Below are 23,341 nucleotides of genomic sequence, written 5' to 3'. Positions count from 1 at the left end.
TATAACAAACTGATAAATATGTATTTGCATTTCACTGAATGAAATAAGTATTTGATCCCCGACCAACCATAAAGAATTCTGATTACCACAGACTAATCCTCACGCTTTAATAAAGTACTCCTAATCTCAACTCGTTACCTGTATGAAAGAAACCTGTCTCAACTTGTTACCTATAGACGTGAAGACACCTGTCCACAAAATCAATCAATCAGACACCAGCCTCCCCATCATGGGCAGGACCAACGAACTGTTTAAGGACATCAGGGACAACATTGTAGACCTGCCCAAGGCCAGAATGACCATTGGCGTGAAGCTGGGTGAGAAGGAGACAACTATTGGTCTTGGAATGACCTTCAAACTTCCTTGAAATTGGAGTCTCTTGTCTCTCTGAACTGCTTCAAACGCATATAGGAGGTGGTCTTTACATGCTGCCCTTGCTTTACCTAGCTTTCTTTTACGCTCTGCCCATTCCTTCTTGTCTTAAGTCCCTTTGTCTTCCCCTTTTGTAACTAGCTGACCACGTTTGTCTGTCTTTTGTGGCACTTTATTCATGTCTGAGTTATTGAATAATGCCCTGTTTTTTGTGGTATTTTATCATGTTTTGTGCTATTGTTTAATGTCTTGTAAAATGACTTGAAATGTCTTGTTTTTATATGGAATTTGTTTTTTAAGCTGCTATTTTTGACCCCGCCATCCTAGGTCTCTCTTGTAAAGAGTTTCAAACCTCAATGTGACTTCCTGGTAAAATAAAATTCAAAAATAATAATAATTAGAAAATGGAAGAAACACAAAATGACTGTCAGTCTCCCTCGGTCTGGGGCTCGACACAAGATTTCACCTCCTAGGGTATCAATGATGATGAGAAAAGTGAGGGATCAGCCCAGAACTACGCGGGAAGAGCTTGTTAATGATCTCAAGGTAGCTGGGACCAGGGTCACCAAGAAAATCATTGGTCACACGCTAACAGCGCTCGTAAGACCCCCCTGCTCAAGAAGGCACATGTCCAGGCCCGTCTGAAGACTGCCAGTGAACACATGAATGATTCAGAGACTGATTGGAAGGTGATGTGGTCAGATGAGACCAAAATCAAGCTCTTTGGAATCAATTCGACTCACTGTGTTTGGAAGAAGAGGAATTCAGACTATGACCCCAAGAACACCATCCCCATCGTCAAGCATGGAGGTGGAAGCATGATGCTTTGTGGGTGTTCCTCTGCGAAGGGGACAGGTCAACTTCACCGCAGAGAAAGATGGATGGGGCCTTGTACTGTGGAATCCTGGGTGACAACCCCCTTTTCTCAGCCCGGAAACTGAAAATGGGTTGTGGATGGGTCTTCCAGCATGAAAATGACCCAAAACACAAAGCCATGATGACAAAGGAGTGGCTCAAGAAGAAGCACATTAAGGTCATGGAGTGGCCAAGCCAGTCTCTGGACCTAAATCCTATACAAAATCTGTGAAGGGAGCTGAAGCTTTGAGTTGCCAAGTAACAATATTGAAACCTTAAGGATCTGGAAAGGATCTGCAAAAAGGAGCAGTCCAAAACTCCTCCTGAGATGTGTACAAAGCTGGTTATCAACTGCAAGTAACGTCTGACTTCTTTACTTGGCAAGAAGTGTTTCTCCACCAACCACTGCTATGTTCTGACAGGGGATCAAATACTTATTTTACACTATGAATTACAAAATTTCAATAATTTGTTTAATGTGATTTCCTGGATTTTCTTTTTGACATTCCCTGTTAATTTGATGAAACGCCTCAAAAATTCAGCAAACAAAACATTTGTTGACGAAGAGCGACTACTACTAATCATGGTTGACTTTGTAAGAGAGGAAGAGGAGAATTACTCCTAGAAAACCCAAGATCCTGGGCCTGATCTATTTGAACCAGAATACACAGAGGGCGAACTAAAGGATCTGGAAGCTAAGTGATACCCTAACTTTCATTGCGCTAAACTGACTAGCAGTCAGTCTGGAGGGAATAGCAAATAGGTGTACCCCCCCCCACCCCCCCCCCCCCCCGCAATTATTGGAATATTAGCTTCCTTTCAGTTAAAAATAAGATTGAGATACAATATGACATATGATACAGTAGATGTAGTGTGTGTGAGCAAACTTGTGGAAAAAGCCACCTGCAATTATTCCAGTTGCTTCCATTTATTTTCTATGTCATTACATAACTGCAAGTATTTTACTCAATACTATATAAATTTCTGTCACAATGAAAAGACAGTTGATGTTTGCTGTGGACAGTCGGGCCATGGAAAAAGAGAGTGGTGGTAGAGAGGTGGACGGGCTCTCGGAGGAGCATAACGTTACACTGGCACAGTAAATTGCAGTGTTATGCCTTCAGTTAGGTTTTCTGCTTGATAGTCTGAGGCAATACCGCATGTAGTTCAAAGTATGTTCTAAGTATGGGAATAACGTGATAACCAGAGGTTTGACTAATTCTGAAGGGGGGCGAGTTTGACAGCACCACATACAGAGATAATGCACTAACTAACTCAAATGCGTTATTAGACATAAGCATGAACATCCAACGCTAATCAACAAGATACATCGTTAGCTAGCGTTAACTCAGGCATGCTACATATTCTGGGGCGCTAGTTACGCCACTACCCACTGACAATAGACTGTATGCAAACTGCGCCACTGCTTATTGTCGATGTCGCCAGTAATAACATAGCTGCCATGTGCAAACTTGCTAAATGTAACTTTTCATGGCAGAATACAGAAGAAAAGATGAGAATTGGTTCAGTATTGCCCATCTATAACTTTTGGACTCGGTTCAGCTGTTAATCTCCTCCCCCCCTTGAACGCACCTCAGGGTTATGGTTACAACAAACATTGTATCTATAGAATGGGTTATGTGGTGTCCAATATGTATTTACTTGCGACCAGTGAAGATATGTCACACTCCCAGAGTTTGATCGGTGCCAGGTCAGTGGTTCTGTCCGTGACGGTCGAGTAAGGTTGCTGCATTTACTCACCACACAGTTCGAGACCATCCCGATACAAGCGGGTAGCGAAACGCCCCCCAAATGTCGCTTTCTAGCTGGCTGGTGCTGCTTTCTTGACCATCCCTTAAGTTGCTATGAAGAGTGACCGCTGATGTCCGATGGAACACGCACACCTCCGCGGGCTCTAATGGAGACAACGCTGGTATTCAGCCATATCTTCTATCCCCTTGCAGTAGTAGAGTTTCAGCAACCAAGTAACGGGCCTTTTCGCTTTAACACTGACGTCAGTCGGGTAACATTGCTCAGTTCCGATTGGTCCGTAATTCTCCGTGAGCGTCACCAGCCAGAGTCCGCCTCCTACACCGTCGCCACGACGACGAACGTAAACATCAGAGATTTCTTTCATGGAAAAAAAAAAAATGGAAAAAATGCTGCGTTCAAGGCCTATGGGGAAAGCCTACTTGAAATGTTGAGGAAATTATATTTATTTTTTAAAAATATTGATGACATTTCTATTTTAAAAGCAGTATCTCGGGATTTTTTTTTAAGTTATGGAATCATATACGAAAACTGCTACTACTACGACCACTATTACGACTATTACAACTATTACTACTACTACTATTCCTACTACTACTAGTAGTAGTACTTATAATGAATTAAAAATGATTTAATTAAATAAATGATACATTATTTAGTTTATTTAGTACATTAAATTTCACAGAAGAAAAATCACAAACTACCTGACAAAAAACAAAAGGTTTAAAAAAAAGGCAGTAAGAATAAGAATAAAATACAAACAAATCAATCCACACAAGGTAAGGGAGGTAAAAACCACATAAAGGCCACCTTAAAGTGGTGGGTTTTTATTTTTTTGTGAAAACTAATTTGTGAACAAAGCAATTTATGTATTAACATGTATTCATTGGTGATTTTGCCCTAATATTCATATAATTCTGTCTGTATATTCATAAATTATCTTTTAATTTTCTGATGTTTTATAGACTTTAAATCTCAGGGAGTGTCAGTTGTACAATTATAATCCTAAAGTATTCTTCTAGAATGCTTAGTCTTTCTCTATTTGTGATTTTCTCAATCAATATCCAAAACTGAATGCAACAATTATCAAATGCTTTTAAAATAATACGATTTCAATCAGCTTTTGATCTGCAATTAGCTTTCTTTTTGTATTTCATGTGTTTGTGTGCATTCTCCTTGGTTACACTGTATTCAGTTAAACCTCTACAGTGTCTAACTTTCTAGGGAATTTTTTTTTTCTTTTCTGGTGGGCAATTTTTTAAATTAGTGCAGCAGGAGAAGCTTTTATATCAGTGACTGCTTCAGTTAGGTCTTGCAAGTTCCAGCACTCAGGTAGTGATTTAATTTGAAGTGTAAAATCAAAATGAGTCATAATTTTTTTCATTAGAATATTAAACACATTCAAACTTTATGAATTAAAAATGTCACACACACACACACACACTGTGTGGGAGACTGCAATTTATTTCTCTTTTTTTACATAGCCTAACACAAGAAAGATGACTAACTGTGTTCCATTTCAAACTTTATAGGCTCCTACAAAATGATTACGCTTTCACACTTGAGTAAATGGCACAGATTATAAACAGTCCTGTGTGACATACACTGAGTGACTCGGCTAGCTTAAATCCTGGTGTATGAGACTGAGCAGGAATGAAACCTGGGTATCCCGTTTAATCCGACCAAAACTATAACATCATAGTCAAAGATAAACCAACATGGGCTGTGGTACACTACTTATAGACCCAGATGATGACTCAAGCGGTGTTTATTGATCATCCACAGAAGAAAGTAACTTCAATAACACAGGTTCCCTTTTGAATTGGATTTGCTGTGCTAAAGCAGCTAGCCTGACTCTGGCTATAGGCAAAATCACCTCCCAACACCTCTGAAGCTTATTAAATAATATGTTACATGTTAAAATTCACACAAGAGTGAACATGTGAAAACAACAACAGGTTGTGAACTTGTGCTCTGAATTTGCCATTAACTAGTGAGTTTTAGTTGTGCTGCTGCTAGTTAGCTGTTTTCTGTTTCCAGTCCTTATGCTAATTAGCTGCTAGCTGTTGTGTCATACTGAACACACAGAGTGGTACCAATCTTCCAGTTTTATAATTTTCTTATAACTTAAAGTTCAATCTGCTGTACACAGGAATGAAACCACCACAAAACAAATCAAGAGTTGAGGGGTTGTGAACATGAGGAGAAATAAACCTATTTTCACAAGGAGCTTCAGTGGGTTCCACCACATCTTTTTTGCTACAATTTGAGTTTTTTGTGGAATTCATTGCTGCCAGGCCTCTGATCAAGGCATGCCCATAAAATCTTTGCTCGTAATAAATGCTCTTTAATGTTACGGGGAAACCACAGTTTCCAAGGACTTTGAGGGTTTTGAAATGCGCTATTTTTGGCTTCTAACCAGTTGGATAGTAAGCAAGAGACAAAATAAATAACATCATAACACTGTTCTGAAAAAAAACAACAACAATCAGAAAGTAAACTTATTAATCAGGTAAACGATACATTTACATCATGTCTCAGGTACCTTTCATGGGATTAATGTAAAACCAAGTGTATTCAGCAGGCACAGCTACCACTTTCCCTTGCAAACACGTAAAATAAATCAAAAGCATGCATAAAAATATCACTCACCTTTCAAAGACTTACACACTACATTTGCTCACTTCATACAGATCTCATACTGATTAGTTCAGACTCTTGAGGTCAATACTTCCCTCCAGACCCAGACGCTGATGCCAGCAATGCACTGCTGCCTCCGTGTCCTGGCTTCTATGGCTGTGGTTCACGCTACACTGGTCAACTACATTATTGTGCACCAATATTATTACTCTTTTTCTCATTTGACCTGCTGTGTGCCAGTGCTACAACCTTGTACTCACTCTTTTTTCTATCCTGTGATATTCAAGTATAATGGTAGAGTTTGTGAAGTAGAGGGAAGATATTTTGGGATATGCTGTTCACACTTGAGATATAGACACTTGCAGAGGGTGAAAATGATTTGTTTTGTAAGCAGAAGCATACTGAAAAGGTTTTGCTATCAAGTCACAGTTCAAACAGATATGTTTCCAAAAAGCCACTTAATGTGAATATTTCATTAAGCAGCTTTGATGGATAAGTTGTTTCCATGGGCAGAACACTGTGCACCATGCTGCGAAAGAAAAAAAAAATCGATGACACCAAATACTAATGCTCCTCTTACAAAAGCTGGATGGTGCCTATTAAAATCAATACGAAGAGAATATATTCCACATGAATAATAACAACCTCATAAACTATCTTTGGTGAAAGTTGTTTTCTGTCAGAAGCGTCTTACGACTAACTCAAAACGCTGACATATTAAGAAATATACTGATGTGTGATCAGCACTTCCAGAAACTTGAATTTGTGCCATAAAAAAACAACCAACCAACCAACACTGATAAGAAACTAAAGTTTAGCAATTAAGCAATAAATAAGAGAAAGAGATAAGAGAAACGGGGAGATAGTATAGGACATGAATTCCACACAGCAACTATTTGTGCAGTTAGTTTGAGTTCTGTGATTTCCTGACTTAATGGATCTTTTGCCATGTCTTATTCTCTTAGCATGAGGTCATCTCTGACTTGACCTAGGCGGCTGGTCGTGACCGGCTCACACAGCCTGGCATAACTACTTCCTATTCAATGCATTCCTCAAGTAGAAAGATGCTCATCCTCAAATCCCAACGAACAGACCCCTACTGAAAGAGTAGGGTCTTCTTCTCTTTTCTTACTCCTTCTCCTTGCACTTCTTTTCTTTCTTACAACATATACCACATGCACACATACATACATCTGTTGTCACTGTCCTCCATTTCCCCCTGTTTGTTTTGTCATTGAAACGTCATTTATTTTTGCTGCTGTTAATCACAAAATGTATATAAGTATATTTTTGCGCAACTACAACAAACAAACTAATTCGTGTAGCACTCATCTCCATGTAGGGAGGTGGATGAGGTGATAGTGTTGACGTCATCATAAAGCAAACAAAGTCAGACATTGATATGGTACAAATGGAGCGAAACTGGTCCTCGGAATAATTCTGCCATTGCTTCCCCGGAGTTTCTCTTGTCCATGCCTCGGGTCGTGCATTCTAGTTGAACTTGGAATCCAGAATGTCCCCATTCTCAGTTGGATATTTAAATGGGAACCCCAACGCTGAGGTGAGATTTCATATTGGGAACAAGGAGTTACCCCACCCTGGATCCCAATTCAAAATGGCTTTTTCGCGCATGGTCATCATGCGTTGCTAATATACCTTTTCTAGCACTTAATTGTGTCACATATAATCAGTCATACACATGGCAGAGTTCATTTTCAATTTGTAGACATTGCTACAACAGCTGTAAGCGCAAAATTCGGCATGGAGAGTTATCATCTACTGGTATTGGGAACTATTTTTTTCCTCCGTTAATTTCCTACTCTTCAACAGGCCAGCTCAGGTGTGATGTCACTCCTAGTTCTGCTCTCTATGTCCCATGTCGTTAAACCAAACTCACAATTGTCCCTTAAATCTCACGTGAACACATGCACATTAACTGGAAAAAGGCAATCTGCTATTCTGTAATCTGTTGTCAATCCCGCATTTTTTGACACACCCTGTGACGAAATTGTACCTGTAATGTACGCCACGTAGTTTCTGGTATGAATCACCATCCAAAAACACTATATTTCAGACAATGCTGAAAGCCTTTATACGTAAATGCCTCCAAAATACTCACTGGGCTCCAGCCCTTTTTATATCAGAGTTTCTACTAGAGTCTGTTCGTAGTTTTTTCCATTTCTAAAGATAAACATACTTAACTCGATGTGACAGAGTCCCTTAAAAGATGCATGACCAGTGACTGTTCAAAGTGTCACTGTAACATGTAAAGTATATCAATAAAAAAAGATCATAACCAAAAGACATTATGAAAACATACATAGGATAACGCTGTTAAAAACATCATCATCTGAAATAACAGCATAAATCCTGTACACACATCAATGTATAAAAAGAAGGGGTAAGTTCGTGATGTGTTTTTCGATACCTTAGCGTTTGTGCAACACTTCTCCTGACAACGTTTGCAGTCAGTATTTACTTTTAGAGTCATAGATGAAGTCTGGAGAGGGCAGCACACAATACGGTAATGGTTGCTTTCTGCAATTGTGTCTGCAGAGCCAGACCACCTGCAGACTCCAGGTTTAGGATCCCAAGTTTGGAACACGTTTTGTTTTTGTTTTTTTCAAAGGTTGTGGGAATGAGTAGGTCCAGATAATGATAGGCAAATTTGCTTAAGGTCAGGTATTTAGTGTATTTAGTGTATTACTAAGTGCCAGAGAAGTCTTATACTTGCAGTCATAAATCTGTGGGTGCTTGAAACTGCTGGATCTCTGGTTCTGCAGACACAAGCCACTTGTGCTCTGGTAGCCTGGGTGTATTGTGATTTAAATTAAATAAAAACTCCTCCCAAAGCAAAATTGTGCCATAAAGTTGTGTTATTTTGCTATGCATACAATGTCAGCATAATCTTTAGACACTTCAGACCTCCTCCAGTCAAAAAAATGTGCTGTGAATACTGTAACGTCAGCTGGATATTTGAGTGCCATGGCACAGAGTGATGTTTGTGCATGAGTTTAACACCGGAAGGCTGTTTTCACATTCATGTCCTGAAGGGAGAACTCTTCTGAGTTTAAAACATGAATATTTGTGGCCCAACAAGTTATTTAAAGCAAGTTATTGTCCATTATGCAGCTTAAACAAGTGATATGAACACTGAAAACTGAAACATCTTGCCTGTAGAAGCCAAACTATTGAAACAAACAATATTTGCATATTTTTAGATTCTGAATTTCCAGCAGGGGAGAAGACACAATGAAGATTTTCTTAATTTCATGTGTCTTCAGGATTATGATTCTTCTTATACACATTGTTCAATGACATGATGGCTCTGGAGAGAAGTTCTGGGACTGATTTTCTCTGCGTATGATTAACACATCTTGTGTTTCATACCCAGGGATTCAAAAACAAGAAAAGAAAGAAAGAAAGAAACACACAGCTGAAAACTTAAATGGACCCAAAAGATGCAAATGTTCTTACAGACACCTGCACCTAAGGGTGTATTAGGCAGGGTTTTCCTTGAACAAATGCTCTTCCTGATATTGTATCTCTACAGTAAAAGTGCAGATGAGACCAACACTCCCCCTCCAGCCGGAAGCCGTGTGACTAATCAAGGTCACTTTTGCGACAAATGGGCAAGCCAGTTGTGTTGAACTCAGGTGCTATAGTACATGCTGGGCACTAAGAAATAGAGGTGCAGCAAAGCTTTGCTGGTGCAGCAGCAACGCCATCTTTTCAGCTTAAGCTGCTAGCTGACTGTGAGTTGCTCTCTTGGTAAGTTTTCCAGTGTGACGGATTTGTCCACTGACTCCAGTGGATGCCCTCAAATAAAGCTAGATGAATAAAGACATAATTCTGTCCAGACTGGCTGCATGTCCAGCCACAAACTCCCAGTAGTGAAATGTCATCCCCTATGCAGTCTCCACGATGGTGTTTTCATTTACCCCCTCCATTCCAACAAGAAGGCTGCTGCAGTTCCATATATTTATCCACATTTATCCATGTATCCATATATTTTTCAATGTCGTTCAGCTATATCAATATATAATCCAATTAATCAATAACTCATCCTACTCAAGTCAGTTGGAAGCTGGCTGTTCACTTGGTCTTGGGCACAACAAGTATCTCATCGCCGTCTTGGATGCTGTAGGAATGCAGAGCTCGAGTGTTGTATTTCATTTCCTCCGGACCAAAGGCGCTGCTCTTGTCAATGTAATAGAGCCTCATGCTGTTGGTGGACAATTGGACCACTGTTGTCAGCTGCTTCCTCAGCTCTGCTACAGTCTGGTCCAAACGGATATTTAGCTGACACAAAGAAACAAAAAAGGAAGAGCTTTTACATTCTGAGGGTAATAATGCTGTTCACCAGCTAAGAGACTCCAAGAATCAACTAGACATTTTTTGTTTGGTTTTTCTCCTATTTCATTAACTTTTAAGTGAATGATGGCATTTTTGAAACCACTCCAGTACGGAGCAAAGGCAGCTGCAGCTCTAGAGCAAGCTATGATCTAAGTCAATGGGCATCTCTGGCAAGTTCTGAGCCAAGCCTCTGTGGCTGGTCAGGAAACTAGACCTGGGTACAGTATCAGACTCTAAAATGACAACATGTCCTAATTTTCAGCAATTTTTCAGGGTGAATGTTAAACACAATGCCAGCACTATTGATGAAGGCAAAAACAGTTTTGGATGAAGGTATATTTTATGACTTGATGACCCACCGCTAACACTCAAAACTAGCAGTCAGATGTGGACCTCTGAAGCTCTGTCATGCACGAAAAGAAGAGTATTTATCTTAACTGAGACTAAAAATGAGGAATAATACGTGTATTTCCCCAAAACTTAGATGCCTCTTTGAAGTACATCATTATAAAGACACAAAAACATACAAAAATCACTTATAAAACTTCTGACATGCCGATCCACCTCTGAAATTTAAATTATCGATGAACAATTATGGATAAATATATACATCATTTCTCTTAATGCGGAGACACATTAATCATTTGTGCTGCGGCGAATCGCTGTGGCCCTGAAGGCATGAAGACCGGGAGGAGCAGGAATCTTCCAGACCTTGCTGAAGTGAAGCAGATGCGATGCTTTTCATAATAATGTTGCACATCATAATATTGCTGATTGTTTGAACAGTGCAACCTTTGAACAACAGGAAAAACAGTGCACAGCAGACTTTAGTGGTATTTGGTGACGGCACCCCACAGCCGATTGGGAAAAGAAAAAAAAATCCTAAACTGACCTGTTCAACTTTTTCTTCACAGTGAACCTCCACCTGGGCATGGCAGCGCGGTCGGAGATCAATTTCAGCAAGCGGTTCCAGCTTTCCGTACTTGTTCACCAGGCAATGGTACCTACAAAAGAAAAGACAGGTACATGTTTTCAGTCCATGGGGTTTGTTTCGTGTGTACGTTTGTGGTGTTGAGTTCAGGAAGGCAGAGCACATACCTATAAGGCAGCTCCTCCTCAGGATAGTCTAGATAGTAACGGATGAAAAACCTCTCTGCATCTTCTCTCTCGCTATCAGTTACAACGCTGCCGTTTAACAGAGATATGGAGGGAAGCCTGAGGAGAAGCACATAAATGCAGTTATAATGTGTGACACTATGTGAAGCTGAGCTATAGGAGAGTATTGACTTTTACAGACAAAAATGTGCATCTATTCCAGCGTGAGAAGCTGTGGAGGGGGTAATGTGTCTGGAATGGAACCTACTGTGCTATCATGAGGCTGCGTCGCTCTGCATTGGTGTACGTCTGCAGTAAGGGGATGCCCTGCAGTCGCACCTCCTCCAGCTTAGGAAAGAAGTTCAGCTTCTCAATATCATCCCATCGGTTCAGACCTTTTGACATGAACAGAGACGAGTAATGACAAGGACAGAGGGACAGTAGAAATGTCTTTCAGAGAGGTATATAGTGTCTTTTGTAGATTGCTCTTTCTTGACAATGTGATGATGCTGTACAGCGTAGCCAGCTTTCATTTGAAGGTTTATGACTTATCTCTCCAGGGGAAAAAAACCCACACAATTACATGTTATAGGCTTTGAAATGTTTTTAAAAAATAAGTGAAACATTAGTTCATTCACAGTAGAAAATGATTTGATTCTCCAAATTGCTGAATTCGTTATTCAAATAGCAATTTGCCACTGGACAAGTTTGTGGCTTTTAAAGGGAATGGGAGGTGACATTCTGATTAATCTTGTGTCCAAAACACATTCATGATTTATTTCAAGACCTGGTGCCCAACTAGATAGCTTCCTTAGATGAGACACAAGAGTCAACAGCCATGCTAATAGGCCTTAATTTTACACACTAGCATTTCGAATGCTAATGTCAGTATGCCATCACCCTATGCTGGTACAGTAATGTCTATCAAGAATAATACTGACATTATTCAACATATTAGTTTGACCGATTGCATACCTAATCACATTTGAAAATTAGCACTACATACAGTACAACTGGTTCAATCTGAAGCAAATGCTGAAGTGCTAACCAAGCATCCCCGGAGCCGATAGCATGGCTAATAATGATAACTTATTTAGCTTTACGTCTTAATATGTTGACAGCTTTGTGGTAAGGTAAAGTCCATGAAGTCTGCAAAAGCTTTGATAGGAAGAAGTGAAGCAATGAAGTCACTTTAAACACCAGGGCTTCAAATATCGGATTTTGTCTACTTTTCTCACAAGAGATCACTAAAAATAGATTCAGCACTGATTCTGCCCAAAATAGAAACAATTCCTGAGATTAAAACTGGCATGGAGGAGGATCTATTGTACAACTCTAGAAATAACACAAAGAATTGAGGTTACAATGGCATGTTCTCTGGCGCTAATTGCATCAGCTATTATGAAATAATTGCGTACAGAAACTGATAGTCTACCTTTGGACAGACTCGAGCAATGCAGTATTGTTAGATATGTTCTTCAGTGTAGTTGTGTAGTATTGCCATATACCAACAGCCACTGACCTGAGTTGTGCAGGTTGATGCTGCGCAGGTTGGGGAAGAGCCGCTGCAGAATATCTTTGCTGTCCTGAATGGAGGCCAAGCTATTGTTAGCCATGACCAGAGTGTCCAGGCTAGGGAACATGGAACCAAACTTGCGGACTTCGGCCCAGTCCTGGAGGCTGTTGTCGGTGATGTGAAGCAAGCGCAGGCTTGGGCACGCCACGCTGGAGGCACTCACGCCACTGTACTCATTAAGGCAAAGGAACAACTCCTCCAGCCTGCAGGAAGAAAAAGGGACTCATTAAGGAATGTTAGTAGTATTTGGCGGGCTATTTTCAAAACTTAAAGTGTGTAAGCCAGGGGAAAATTTCGATACTGATTTGAAAAATGCGATTGTGAGCTTTAATTTCCAAAAAGCCACCATGTATTACAAAGAATTTGTCATACTCTGGTATCTCCCGGGTGAGTAGCAGCACAGTGTCCCAGGACACTTGGGTATTGTTAAGCACGAGACGTCGGACCCGAGAAAAGGCTTCAGCACACCGTGGCTCAAGGGTCATTCCTGCTAGCGGGTTGGAGCTCAGATTAAGGAATTCCAGGTTGGGGATATTGGACACAATTTTACTGATCTGAAAACAAGACAAAACGCGGGGGGAAAAATGATTTAGACAGGATGTACTATACTTTTTTTGGCTTGTAAAAAGTAAGTTGGCGGGTGAATTTTATATGACAGCTCAAACATAATCTCTGACAGCGCTATTAACATTTACAGGGAATAACCAAACAAACCCAGAGACAGCACCTCATGCCAGTCTTGCAGCTTGTTATGTGACAGGTCAAGCTCCATGACATGGGAACAGAAGGCAGCAATTTCACTCTGGTCTCCAGCCCTGCTGATTCCACAGTTATTCAACACCAGCACACTGGGCAAATTCAGACGGTCTGTGAGGGAAGCACAAAAGGATGGAGAATGGATGGAGGACGAAGAATTGTCAAAGATGAGTCAAAAATATGTGTATATAGATGTCCATATGTAGATATGTTTACTTGAGCCATATTCAATATTTTATTTTTATTTTGTATCTTTTTACCATATTTGTATTTTATCTTTAGTTTATTCTTAAAATTCATATTTATTGAGTGTTTTATGTGAGTGAACTGTAGAGACAAAAGTTCCCTCTGGGATAAACAAAGTTTGTTCTATTCTATTCTATTCTATTCTATTCTATTCTATTCTATTCTATTCTATAAAAGAGGAGGAAATTAATTCAGACATAGAAGGACAAACTGACTCTAAGACAAACTGTTAGTGACCAAAATACAGGCCAAATGTCAGGAGTGTGTCTATTATGTCAATTTATTGTCAATATTCAATACTCATCTGCAGTTTTCTGTGGTGGTTCTAGCCTTGCATGGGTATTAGTTCAAGTAGAATTCATATTAGTATTCTCAAAACTGTACGCACATTAACATCAGCATTGGGCTTCTTTTGTATTTGCTAGCACATAATTGCTCATATTATGCTGAAATTAATTACTTGAGTAACCAATAGATATTATTGGCAGCTAGTTGTTGTTATTGTTTGCCACGGCCCCCATCCCTCTGTCTTTGTCTCTGCTTGTCTTTCTCCTTCCAGCCTGTTCACGTCCATGTCTGTCCATCAGTCTCTTCCCTTCTCTCTCTCTCTCTCTCTCTCTGTCCTTCTGTATATCTGTCTTCCTCCATTATCTGTCTTTGTCTCTGTCCTGCTCTCCTGCTCTCTTTCCCCCCAACCGGTCAAACAAGAAGGCTGTACCATTTACCATTTACCATTGCATTGTATTCACCTGAGAAATAAATTCCTATTATTCTAAATGATTAAGTTTCATGGAAAACTTTGTTTTCCTGAGTTAATTGGCCAAGACTCTGCTATACGCAAGGTATGCCGCACGCCACGTAAACATCTGGCAGCAGGCAATGAAAAAGAAGGCAGGCAGGATTTTGATCAAATGCATTAGCCTCTCATGTTCACACTGTACAGTGTACACGCGGAACTGTTTATGCTATGTGGCTCAATACGGACTTTTGACCATAAGACTGAGCAAAGAAGACTTGGATTATACTGGACGACGTGTTTGAGAGTTCGCTAACGGAAATTTTGTACAGTTTCGCTGTTGTTAATCATCAATTTCCAGTTGCTTCCACCAACAATTTTGGATTAACTAAGAAGTCACGCAATAGAAAAAAAAATCTCTATGAATTCAAGACAACTAACATTGAGTATTTGCAAATGAATTATGATATTTGGGTGAAGGGTCACTTTTTCAGTTTACAATCCTGCAGTATCCTGAAGCATCAACCATGCCTACCAAGATAAGATGATATCATACATCTGTTGATCCAATTTCCTACCAGTGAAAGCCTAAAAAGACCAGAGTGCAATGCCGGCATGATGGGGTTTTTTTTCGGTAGTGCATGATGATGGATGGAAAAACTCCCCTTGTCTTTCTCCCACCATGCTATCTCCTTCCTCTGCACTCTCTAACAATATGGAAAAGTAAAAGCCATGGCTGATAAGACACAGCAGAGCATATAAAGTATTTTATATTGCACATGTCTTATTGATTATTTTAATGCATGTTTCCGTAATTCCCTGGTAAACAACATTGTGGCTACCACTAATCCTGATAAACAAACTACATTACATATAGCATGTATACATATGCGCCCATCTGTCCTGCCCTGTCTTTCTTTTTTGTCGTACCTTTCATGGGGGACCCTTGGGGAGCTGCGGTAGGCACCACTACCACACCCATGCCAGGCCCTCTGCGGTATGGGAAGTTCTCGGGGCTGTACTTTTCACTGATCACCTCCACAAAGGTACGACCCTCCTGGTGCTCTGGTGACTCCATCTCTCTGTCCCGCTGAACTGCCTCTCCCTCAGCTGCTCATCAATGAAGGTAAGGGTTAACGGTTAGTAGCTGTCACTTCATACATTGTTCAAGGTTTTAATTGTGGAACGGCAACAAACAGCGCAGAATGCTACACATCTGTATGCAAAGCTGGATGTTTGTGTGTCAGTTTGACTGTTTGTACATCTGTATGCATGTGTGTCAAAACTCTTTCATCATCAAGCAGAATTATGACTAAAACTGAAATATCTCTGTACGAATTGTTACTGAATCAAATCCAATTGGGAAATGAGCAGCAATACCCAGTCCTAATTTGTAATGTAAAATGCAGAGTTTGCCATGGCAACACATCCAAGCTGAGGACACACCTGGTCCACCACAACATAAATGACAAGATCAAAGGCTGGGACTAGAAATACTGCTATGTGATTTCCCGCCTCTGTTTTGTATTCCTGTCACAGTGACCTTTAACCACCAAAACCTTTTCAATTAAGAGGACATTTGTGCCATGTTTGAAGAAATTCCTTCAAGGCATCCCTTCGATACAAAGAGAACAAGACAAATATCCCATACACCTGAGGACACAGTGACCTTGACCACCAAATATTTTTAATTCATCCTTGAGTCCCAGTGCGCATTTGTGCCAAATTAGAAGTTCCCTCAAGGTGTTCCTGAGATGTCATTTTGACCAGTGTGGGACAGACAACCCAAAAACATAAACAATTGCTTTTGTGGATGCATTAAAGGACATTTTGTGTGCCAATACTAAATTCAAGGTCCCGATGCGGATATAGATTCACACATCAACGGGACAAACCCCAGTTAACATTTTTTTCATTTCAATGTGTCATTTGAAGATTTACTTTTCTTCTTACCTGCTATATTTTACTAGTAAACAGTTCCACATCCCTGACTTGTATTTGGTTTAAATCCACCACTCATAGCGACTAATGACCCACCCAATTAAATAATCGTACATTTACATAAAGAAACGACTCTCCTCCTCATGAATGTACCAGCTGCTAAATGTATGAATTTTTCACAAAGTGTAAAAAAATGATAATGTATAAGGGATGGACAGAGGAGGTGTCCTCAGCTCTTTATCAGCAAACCACAGAGATGCCATCCCATTGACGTGTCCCTGAATTAGCTCAGAGGACACGGAGAGATAAGACAGCTGACAGCTTCTGTTCAACTTTTTAAAACATAACCACAGAAGTCCTTTTTGACAAAACTTCTCACTTCTGCCTCTATAATTAAAATGAGCGTGGGTCTTCCAATGCTCTGTGTCTCATTGTGGAATCTGCTGCAGAGAAGCATAAATTATGAAGTGGGTTTGAAGAAATAAAAAAATAAAAGGATCCTGTTACAGTATCTTATTTGACAAAGTGGGATGCCTGTAAATGGTGCTAATGCATGAAAGCATGTTTCTGCTCAGGAAATAAATAAAGGCCTCTGTCAGGGTTAGTTTAACACACAAAAACAAATAAAACACAGAAGGCTTTGCAGTTTTCACGCAGTGACCCATTTAGCAGAGGGTAGGTCTAAATTATTACTGAAAAATAAAGAAGATGAGTTTACAGTTCAAAAGATCTGGCTGAAGGCGTCTTACCTGAAGAGCCTTCTCCCTTGACTTGACCACGGTCACCGCTCAGTGTCTTTTTCTACTTCAGGGCCGATGGACTCCTGTCAAGTACATCAAGAGTACCCTGTTACATTTTCTTCTCGCTGACACATATCTTTTCTCGTGCTGCCTGAGCCTCTTTTACACCAGATAAATTTGTCTATGTGGGAGTACGTACAAAAATTGTGTTAGTCTTGCCTTACTCCAGACAGGCTGCTGAGGTGTCTCCCAAAGACAGGTTGGTCCCTCTTTGGTCAGCTATCAGGATTTGCTCTGGATAGGCCAGTAAAGAAAGGGCTTGCCGGGAGCTCAACGCATGACACTGGAGCAAAGACCAGGACAAAGGTCAGTTTCTGTCTTGTCAGTTGCTAGTATCACTATGAGTGAAGTGTTACAGTTATTTGCGTTTATAAATCACACAGAAGACTTTTTCCACCATGTTTAACAACGTAAGGCACAATTATAAATCCCCGGAGCTTAGAAATGCAGTGATAGCAACGATAGCTATACAGACAAGTCCTGAAATGTATTTGAAATGTCTTGTATTCTCTTGATAAGCTGCTTAAACTGATTTACAGCCCCAGAAAGGACCACATAGAAAACAGGAAACTTGCAGCCATTGTCACAAAGTTATTAAAATTCTACAGTGTCAACACGTCTTACTTGAGAGCACAGAGTTACTTTTTTGTTGTGTTGTAAACATAGACCTGATCACGTGAGACCGCTCGGCCACATCGCACAGGTTAGATAAAGAGTGAATGGGGATGCGCCAGGGAAAACATAGTTTCTTATCTTGTAAGCATACTGCTAAGCAAGCCCCAGAATTTTGAGAAATATAGATCAAGCATGAAATCAGCAACAACATCCGCTGTTTCAGCTACGTAGCCTCCTTCGTTCACGTGATTCACAGTCTTTGGTGCTAGAGGGCGCCGTGATCTGCATTCTGTGCTCCAAGTAAGAGTTGAGGCTCTTCTGTAGCGATATTAGATAATACCTATTATACCAAAAGAGCCAGCTCAAAATGTGAGTACTTCTAAGTAATACTTTACTATTTTTTTCCATTCAGCTGATATGAAACAAATGATTGGCAGTGTGGAGGGATAAAAAGATACATTTAACAACTGTAAAATATGACCACCTCTGGCTGAGGACAAAATTCCAGTGCATATAGCTTTGAACATAGCCTTTCTGAGACTGACACTGAGGCTCATGATTCAGAGGAGGCGGTGGTGACCATGTCCCTGGACCCTGATCCTTCAGTACTACCACATAATGTGGTAATAAAAATTCAAACATCGTAATGAAAAATTGTAGCCAAGGCCCTGTCATATGGACGTTCAGCATATCAAAAGGTTCTCTGTCCTAACTGGCATCACAACTCACAGGGGTGGCTCTAGAAAATTGTTCCCACTTAGCTCAAGAGATCCATCCATCCATTTTCTATACTGCTTATCCGTTCAGGGGTCGGGGGGCGGGGGGCTGGAGCATATCCCAGCTGGCATTGGGTGAGAGGCGGGGTTCACCCTGGATGAGTCGCCAATTTGTCACAGGGCCATCAGGAGCAATTAGGGGTTCAGAATCTTACTCAAGGATACTTGGACACGGTCACCGGGGGAAGTGAGGATCGAACCAGCGACCCTTCAGTTGCAAGACAGCCACTCTACCTCTGAGCTTTGCCATCCCTCGGCTCACGAGATGACTTGAATTATATACAACATGTGAATGAATGTTACCACCTATTCTTTTGTGACATTAAAAGAAATAAGCAAACTGAAAAAAGGGGGACGTCTCATACAATTTTCGACACCGAGTTCATTTTTTGCAAAAATCGAAATCCACTCTAACATGTTTTTGTTGGAGCAGGTAATCCATGGTGAAAGTAACTTCTGTCTTAACCCACAAAAATACATCGTCAATGATTTTTGCAGTATTTTCACCGCAAATCAATCAAAATATGACTGGTTAAAATCATCAAATGGATACCTTAATTGTCTTGACATTGGTTAGGTTACTTCTACTGAAGGTCCTGACAAACAAACTAGTACGTAGTCTTGTTTTTTTTGTTTTTTTTAACCGATGTAAATCCCATAAAAATCCGTTCATTAGAGATTTATTCAAACAAAACAAAAATTGGTATTTTTCTATTTAATTCACTATCATCCTGAGGGCCCAGATAGTTCCCTCTCGGGTCCTAATTACTGTACCAAACACAATTACAAAATATCCTGCTTTGACATTTCTTCCTTTCTCGAAAAATGTACAACTTAATTTCTGTCAAACACGAAGGCAAGGAATTTAGAATAATGCATATAAAATCGGCTTATGTGGAATTTTACATGGAAAAACTATTTAAGCAAAATATTTGTTTTCATATGCAGTGAAGCTACAACACCATAGCACATGGAAAGAGTCATTTCGGAGGAAAATTATGGCGGCGGAAACAACGGACAAAGCGAGAAAGAAAGTTGTAATTTCTTTAAATTTACGTTTGTGTCTCCTGTTTAATTTACGCCGAAAAGATGTGGAACTCTTGCTGATACCTACAAGGTGACATTTACGTCGTTTTACTTCGTATCTTGGAGGATAAGATACGCGAATCTCAAAATTAACAGAATTTTGAATTGAGTGTTGCTTTTTACACAGAAATGATCACCTAACCTGCAAAAAACATGTTCATCATTACATCTGAAATAAAGCAAAATTTAACAGGGCAATAATAAGTGGAAGATACATGTCGTATCAAGCCGAATAGCAGACAGTGTCCAGACTCAGCAGCAGACTCTGACCCCCAGCAGCAGCTCGATGGAGCCCGAGATGGATTACAGATGCCTACGATACAAATATACTTCCAGTCACCTCTAGTTAATGACGGTATGCTAGGACAACGTGTCAGAAACTCTCAGTGTCATATGTCGTCGTTCTACATACCTTGAATATCTACTTTGGATTTCCCTTGTTGATGAAAACAAGCTGTCATTTTGCTCTCCCCTGCATCCCGGAAGTGACGTGTGTTGTTAGCGAAAGATGACTCTTCCCCCTAATTCGACAACTTAATTTTAAAGTTGAAGTAAGTCGCAATTTATTGTCACTTTTGTACCAATAAGTGTAAGATGCAACAAAATTCTATGACGCCGTTTTTCTTTTTCTTTTTACTGTCGCTACTGGAACTTAGGATCGATTTTTCTCACATGATGGTCACTTGAACTTCATTTAAAGAAGTACAATATTCCCATCTCCCCACACGAGAATAATACTGTAATTAATGCATTAATGCTGAGATATTATGTTTATCATGCTGCAGCTCCCATACACATCCATCACTGACCATAAAGGATGCCTTCATCAGAATCTCACAATTGTTGATTCTCACAAATTGACAAAGTCTGTTCCTGTTGGTCAAATACATTATGCACTTGCTTATTGTCCCCCATGAATCGACTATATATTCGATAACAAAACTGCTGGTTTGTTTCCATTTTCAATTGGATCAAACATATTTTAGCAAGGGATTTTTATTTCAAGGTTATGAGTTGTTAGTAATAGGCAAGGCAATGCAAATTATTTGCATAGCACCATTCATACACAGGGCAATTCATAGTGCTTTACAGAAGTAATACTCACCAATCCTATATTCCCATCATCATTAATTCCTTCAAACTATTCATTTTGAGGCCACAAGACATAACTTGTTCCATCGTTTAATTATCTGGAAGCTAAAAGACATAAAGTTCTCCCTCATTTGAATTCATTTTTGGCTACAAGATGTAACTTGTTCAGTCAATTTAGTTATTTTGAGACCACAAGACAATAAGATGTATTCCATCCATCCATCCATCTTCTTCCACGGGGCCTGGAGCCTATCCCAGCAGCTTTCAGGGGAGAGGTGGGGTTCACCCTGGACAGGTCACCAGTCCATCACAGGGCCAACACATAGAGACAGACAACCATTCACACTCACAGTCACACCTACAGTCAATTTAGAGTATCAATCAGCCTCGTCCCCTCTTGATGTCTTTGGACTGTGGGAGGAAGCTGGAGTACCAGAGAGAACCCACACAGGAACAGGGAGAACATGCAGACTCCACACAGAAAGATCCTGTGATGGAGCCGGGACTTGAACCTGGAACCTTCTTGCTGTGAGGTGACAGTTCTGACCGCTGCACAACTTTTTTGTTTATTGAGTGGGTTATTTTCTTTGATACAGCTTCAGAAAGATTTCACCATAAACTTTTTAATTCAGCTGCCACCAGTTTACCATTGTGCTTAGTTGGTCAAGAACTTAAATATCTTTGGTACATTGTGATAACAAAAGATCCAAATAGTCCCACAGCAACTGAAACATCATCAACAAATTTTGAAGTTGATTATAAATTTCCGTTCCAGCTCACTTTCACCCCTGTATATATATATATATATATATATATATATATATATATATATATATGGATGTGTTGATTCAGAGTCAGTAGGTCACATGGTAGCTACTTGGCATTCAAATTTCCTTTAAAATAAAGGGATAATGAAATTGTGAAAGAAGAGGTTTGTCGTCGACTTATTTACTGATGTTATCTAGAATTGAATTGCAGTCTCAAGGTCTCATGACATAAAACCTCTTCAAATCTGTGAATATCGCATTAATATATAGAAGAGGAAATTAAAATCCAATACACAGGTTGTTTCCGTGGTCCAGTCTTCTCCTATCTACAGTAACTAAAACAATAAAGTGAGACGTTAAAGTTTCGTGAATCTTGATGAAACATCAGCATGTAGCAGCCCCCTCATAAAGCTTTGCAATTTTACATCGCTGGGGTCGCTTGTATGCAGTGACAAAAGTGAAGGAGAATCGGATGAAGCCCCTGGGAAAGATTGTTGAAGTATAAAGTAAGTAAAGTAACTGCCAGACCACCTGGAGGCGCAACATTTCATGAGTTTTTTTTATTATGTTGAAGCCCGCAAAAATCTGATTTGTTTTGAAGAAAAAATGAACACTTTCCTGGATTTCAGTCGGGCCCCCACACTGCCCAGTGTTCGGGTCCTAACCATGAAATATTTCAACTTCACAATCAGGCACTTTGCTGAAACTACTTCCTTGACTGGGCGGTGATTTGGTACCAGAAAAATCCCAAACAAAGCATTTGTTGATATCTAGAAATAAAACGTATGAACCCAATAGACCCAAGCAATCCAAGCTTCAGGAGGTATTTGCAGCATAAAATTATACAAGATGGGCATATTTCTAAAGTTACATGAAAATACATGAATGCTTATTAAAAATCCTACGCCTGCATGGAGTAAATAATGTCATATTTGGAAGCATGGACACCGCAGGGAGTTGAACCCCATTCCAGTCGTATGGAAGTACCTCTACCAGTGTCTTTTGCTTTTTTATGACATTTGGGGAAAGAAAACCTTCATTAGCAACAGCATTTGATGTTAATATGCAAATGTCTATTCTGGTGTAGGAGGAACTCACGAGTGTGTTAAAGCTACATAGAATGGTGTGTGTTTTGTTGTTGAATGTCATTAAAATGGATGTAAACATGCTGTTGCAATGAAGGAAAAAAGAACCCCTGGAGTGCTAAAGGAGAAGATTTTAGAGGACTAAGTTATTGTCGGTTTAATGTGTTTAAAACATTTCTGGTTTAATATAAAAAGATGAAATTAAAGTCAAAAGTTCTAGTTATCACCATCTGCTACTGGTTGTGCTAAGCTAACTAGCAGTGAGCTGGTCTCTAATGCAGGACACAAATGTGTCTGTCTACTTGTCCTGCTCTTTTGATGAAGGGCCATAAAGTGTATTTTCTAAAATGTTGCCATGTTATATGTATGTGTGTATTTAGCTTGTTGCCATAGTAACATGCTAAACATTATTTACCTGAAGAGACCTGCTCCACCAAGGCTAAACCCAGATTTAAAGGCTGGTCTACCTTGGTCTCTTTGCATCGGTCTCATGAGTGAACAGGGTCAAGGATCGGCAGAAGGACCCTGACGTTGCCTGACCACACCCCCGCGCAAGATCTTGCTGCCACCCGAGGAGAAGAGAGGGATGAGGAGGTGGGGGGGCTCTCACGTTTGACTAGGGAGGAGAAAGAGCAATACAGGGTTGAGTTTATTCCCTCATCATCCAGCATCGTCATGTCATTAAAAAAAATCATTCCGTCCATCTATCAAATCCACACTTTAGTTAGGAGTTCCTACCTGGAGGTCCTCTGTCCCGACTTCCTCTGTCTCCGTCAT

The 23,341-nt window shown here is 40.1% G+C and overlaps 2 protein-coding genes across 5 annotated transcripts in view; both read right to left on the bottom strand.

Moving 5' to 3' along the window:
- The window catches only part of usp2a (ubiquitin specific peptidase 2a), a 45,855-nt gene extending 42,632 nt beyond the window's left edge, over window positions 1–3,223 (bottom strand). Inside the window, exon 1 of one of the 2 annotated variants that reach the window (XM_086216027.1) lies at window positions 2,989–3,223. The gene's annotated coding sequence lies outside the window, so the exon portion shown is untranslated. The remainder of the gene's footprint in view (window positions 1–2,988) is intronic. The other variant, XM_086216026.1, reaches the window with a different exon arrangement.
- Window positions 3,224–4,374: 1,151 nt separating this feature from the next.
- On the bottom strand, window positions 4,375–20,106 carry tbcela (tubulin folding cofactor E-like a). 3 transcript variants are annotated; one of them, XM_086216023.1, is made up of 11 exons: window positions 20,033–20,106; window positions 17,283–17,426; window positions 17,093–17,166; window positions 15,333–15,512; window positions 13,392–13,531; window positions 13,037–13,218; window positions 12,611–12,867; window positions 11,357–11,483; window positions 11,092–11,208; window positions 10,886–10,997; window positions 4,375–9,939 (listed from the first exon to the last, which is right to left on the bottom strand). In XM_086216023.1, the coding sequence occupies exons 4-11, from the start codon at window positions 15,478–15,480 to the stop codon at window positions 9,733–9,735; spliced, it is 1,290 nt and encodes a 429-aa protein (XP_086072149.1). In that variant the 5' UTR covers window positions 15,481–15,512; window positions 17,093–17,166; window positions 17,283–17,426; window positions 20,033–20,106; the 3' UTR covers window positions 4,375–9,732. The 3 variants fall into 3 exon arrangements, with proteins under 3 accessions (XP_086072149.1, XP_086072151.1, XP_086072150.1); XM_086216025.1 differs by having other exon boundaries at window positions 17,303–17,426; XM_086216024.1 differs by having other exon boundaries at window positions 17,308–17,426.
- Between the last annotated feature and the right edge of the window lie 3,235 nt (window positions 20,107–23,341).

The sequence above is a fragment of the Aulostomus chinensis genome, chromosome 10, assembly GCF_037954235.1.
Source record: "Aulostomus chinensis isolate RoL2024-O1b breed Wild chromosome 10, RoL_Achi_v1.0, whole genome shotgun sequence".
Taxonomy (NCBI): Eukaryota; Metazoa; Chordata; class Actinopteri; order Syngnathiformes; family Aulostomidae; genus Aulostomus; species Aulostomus chinensis.
Note: the sequence above shows the minus strand (reverse complement) of the source record. Positions and strands in the feature narration are given on the sequence as shown.

Coding starts and splice junctions, on each gene's coding strand:
- tbcela (XM_086216023.1), bottom strand. CDS start 15,480: ATGGAGTCACCAGAGCACCAGGAGGGTCGTACCTTTGTGGAGGTGATC. Junction 11,484..12,610: donor CATCAACCTGCACAACTCAG/GTCAGTGGCTGT, acceptor TCATGTCAAAAG/GTCTGAACCGATGGGATGAT. Junction 10,998..11,091: donor GAGGAGGAGCTGCCTTATAG/GTATGTGCTCTG, acceptor TTTCTTTTGTAG/GTACCATTGCCTGGTGAACA.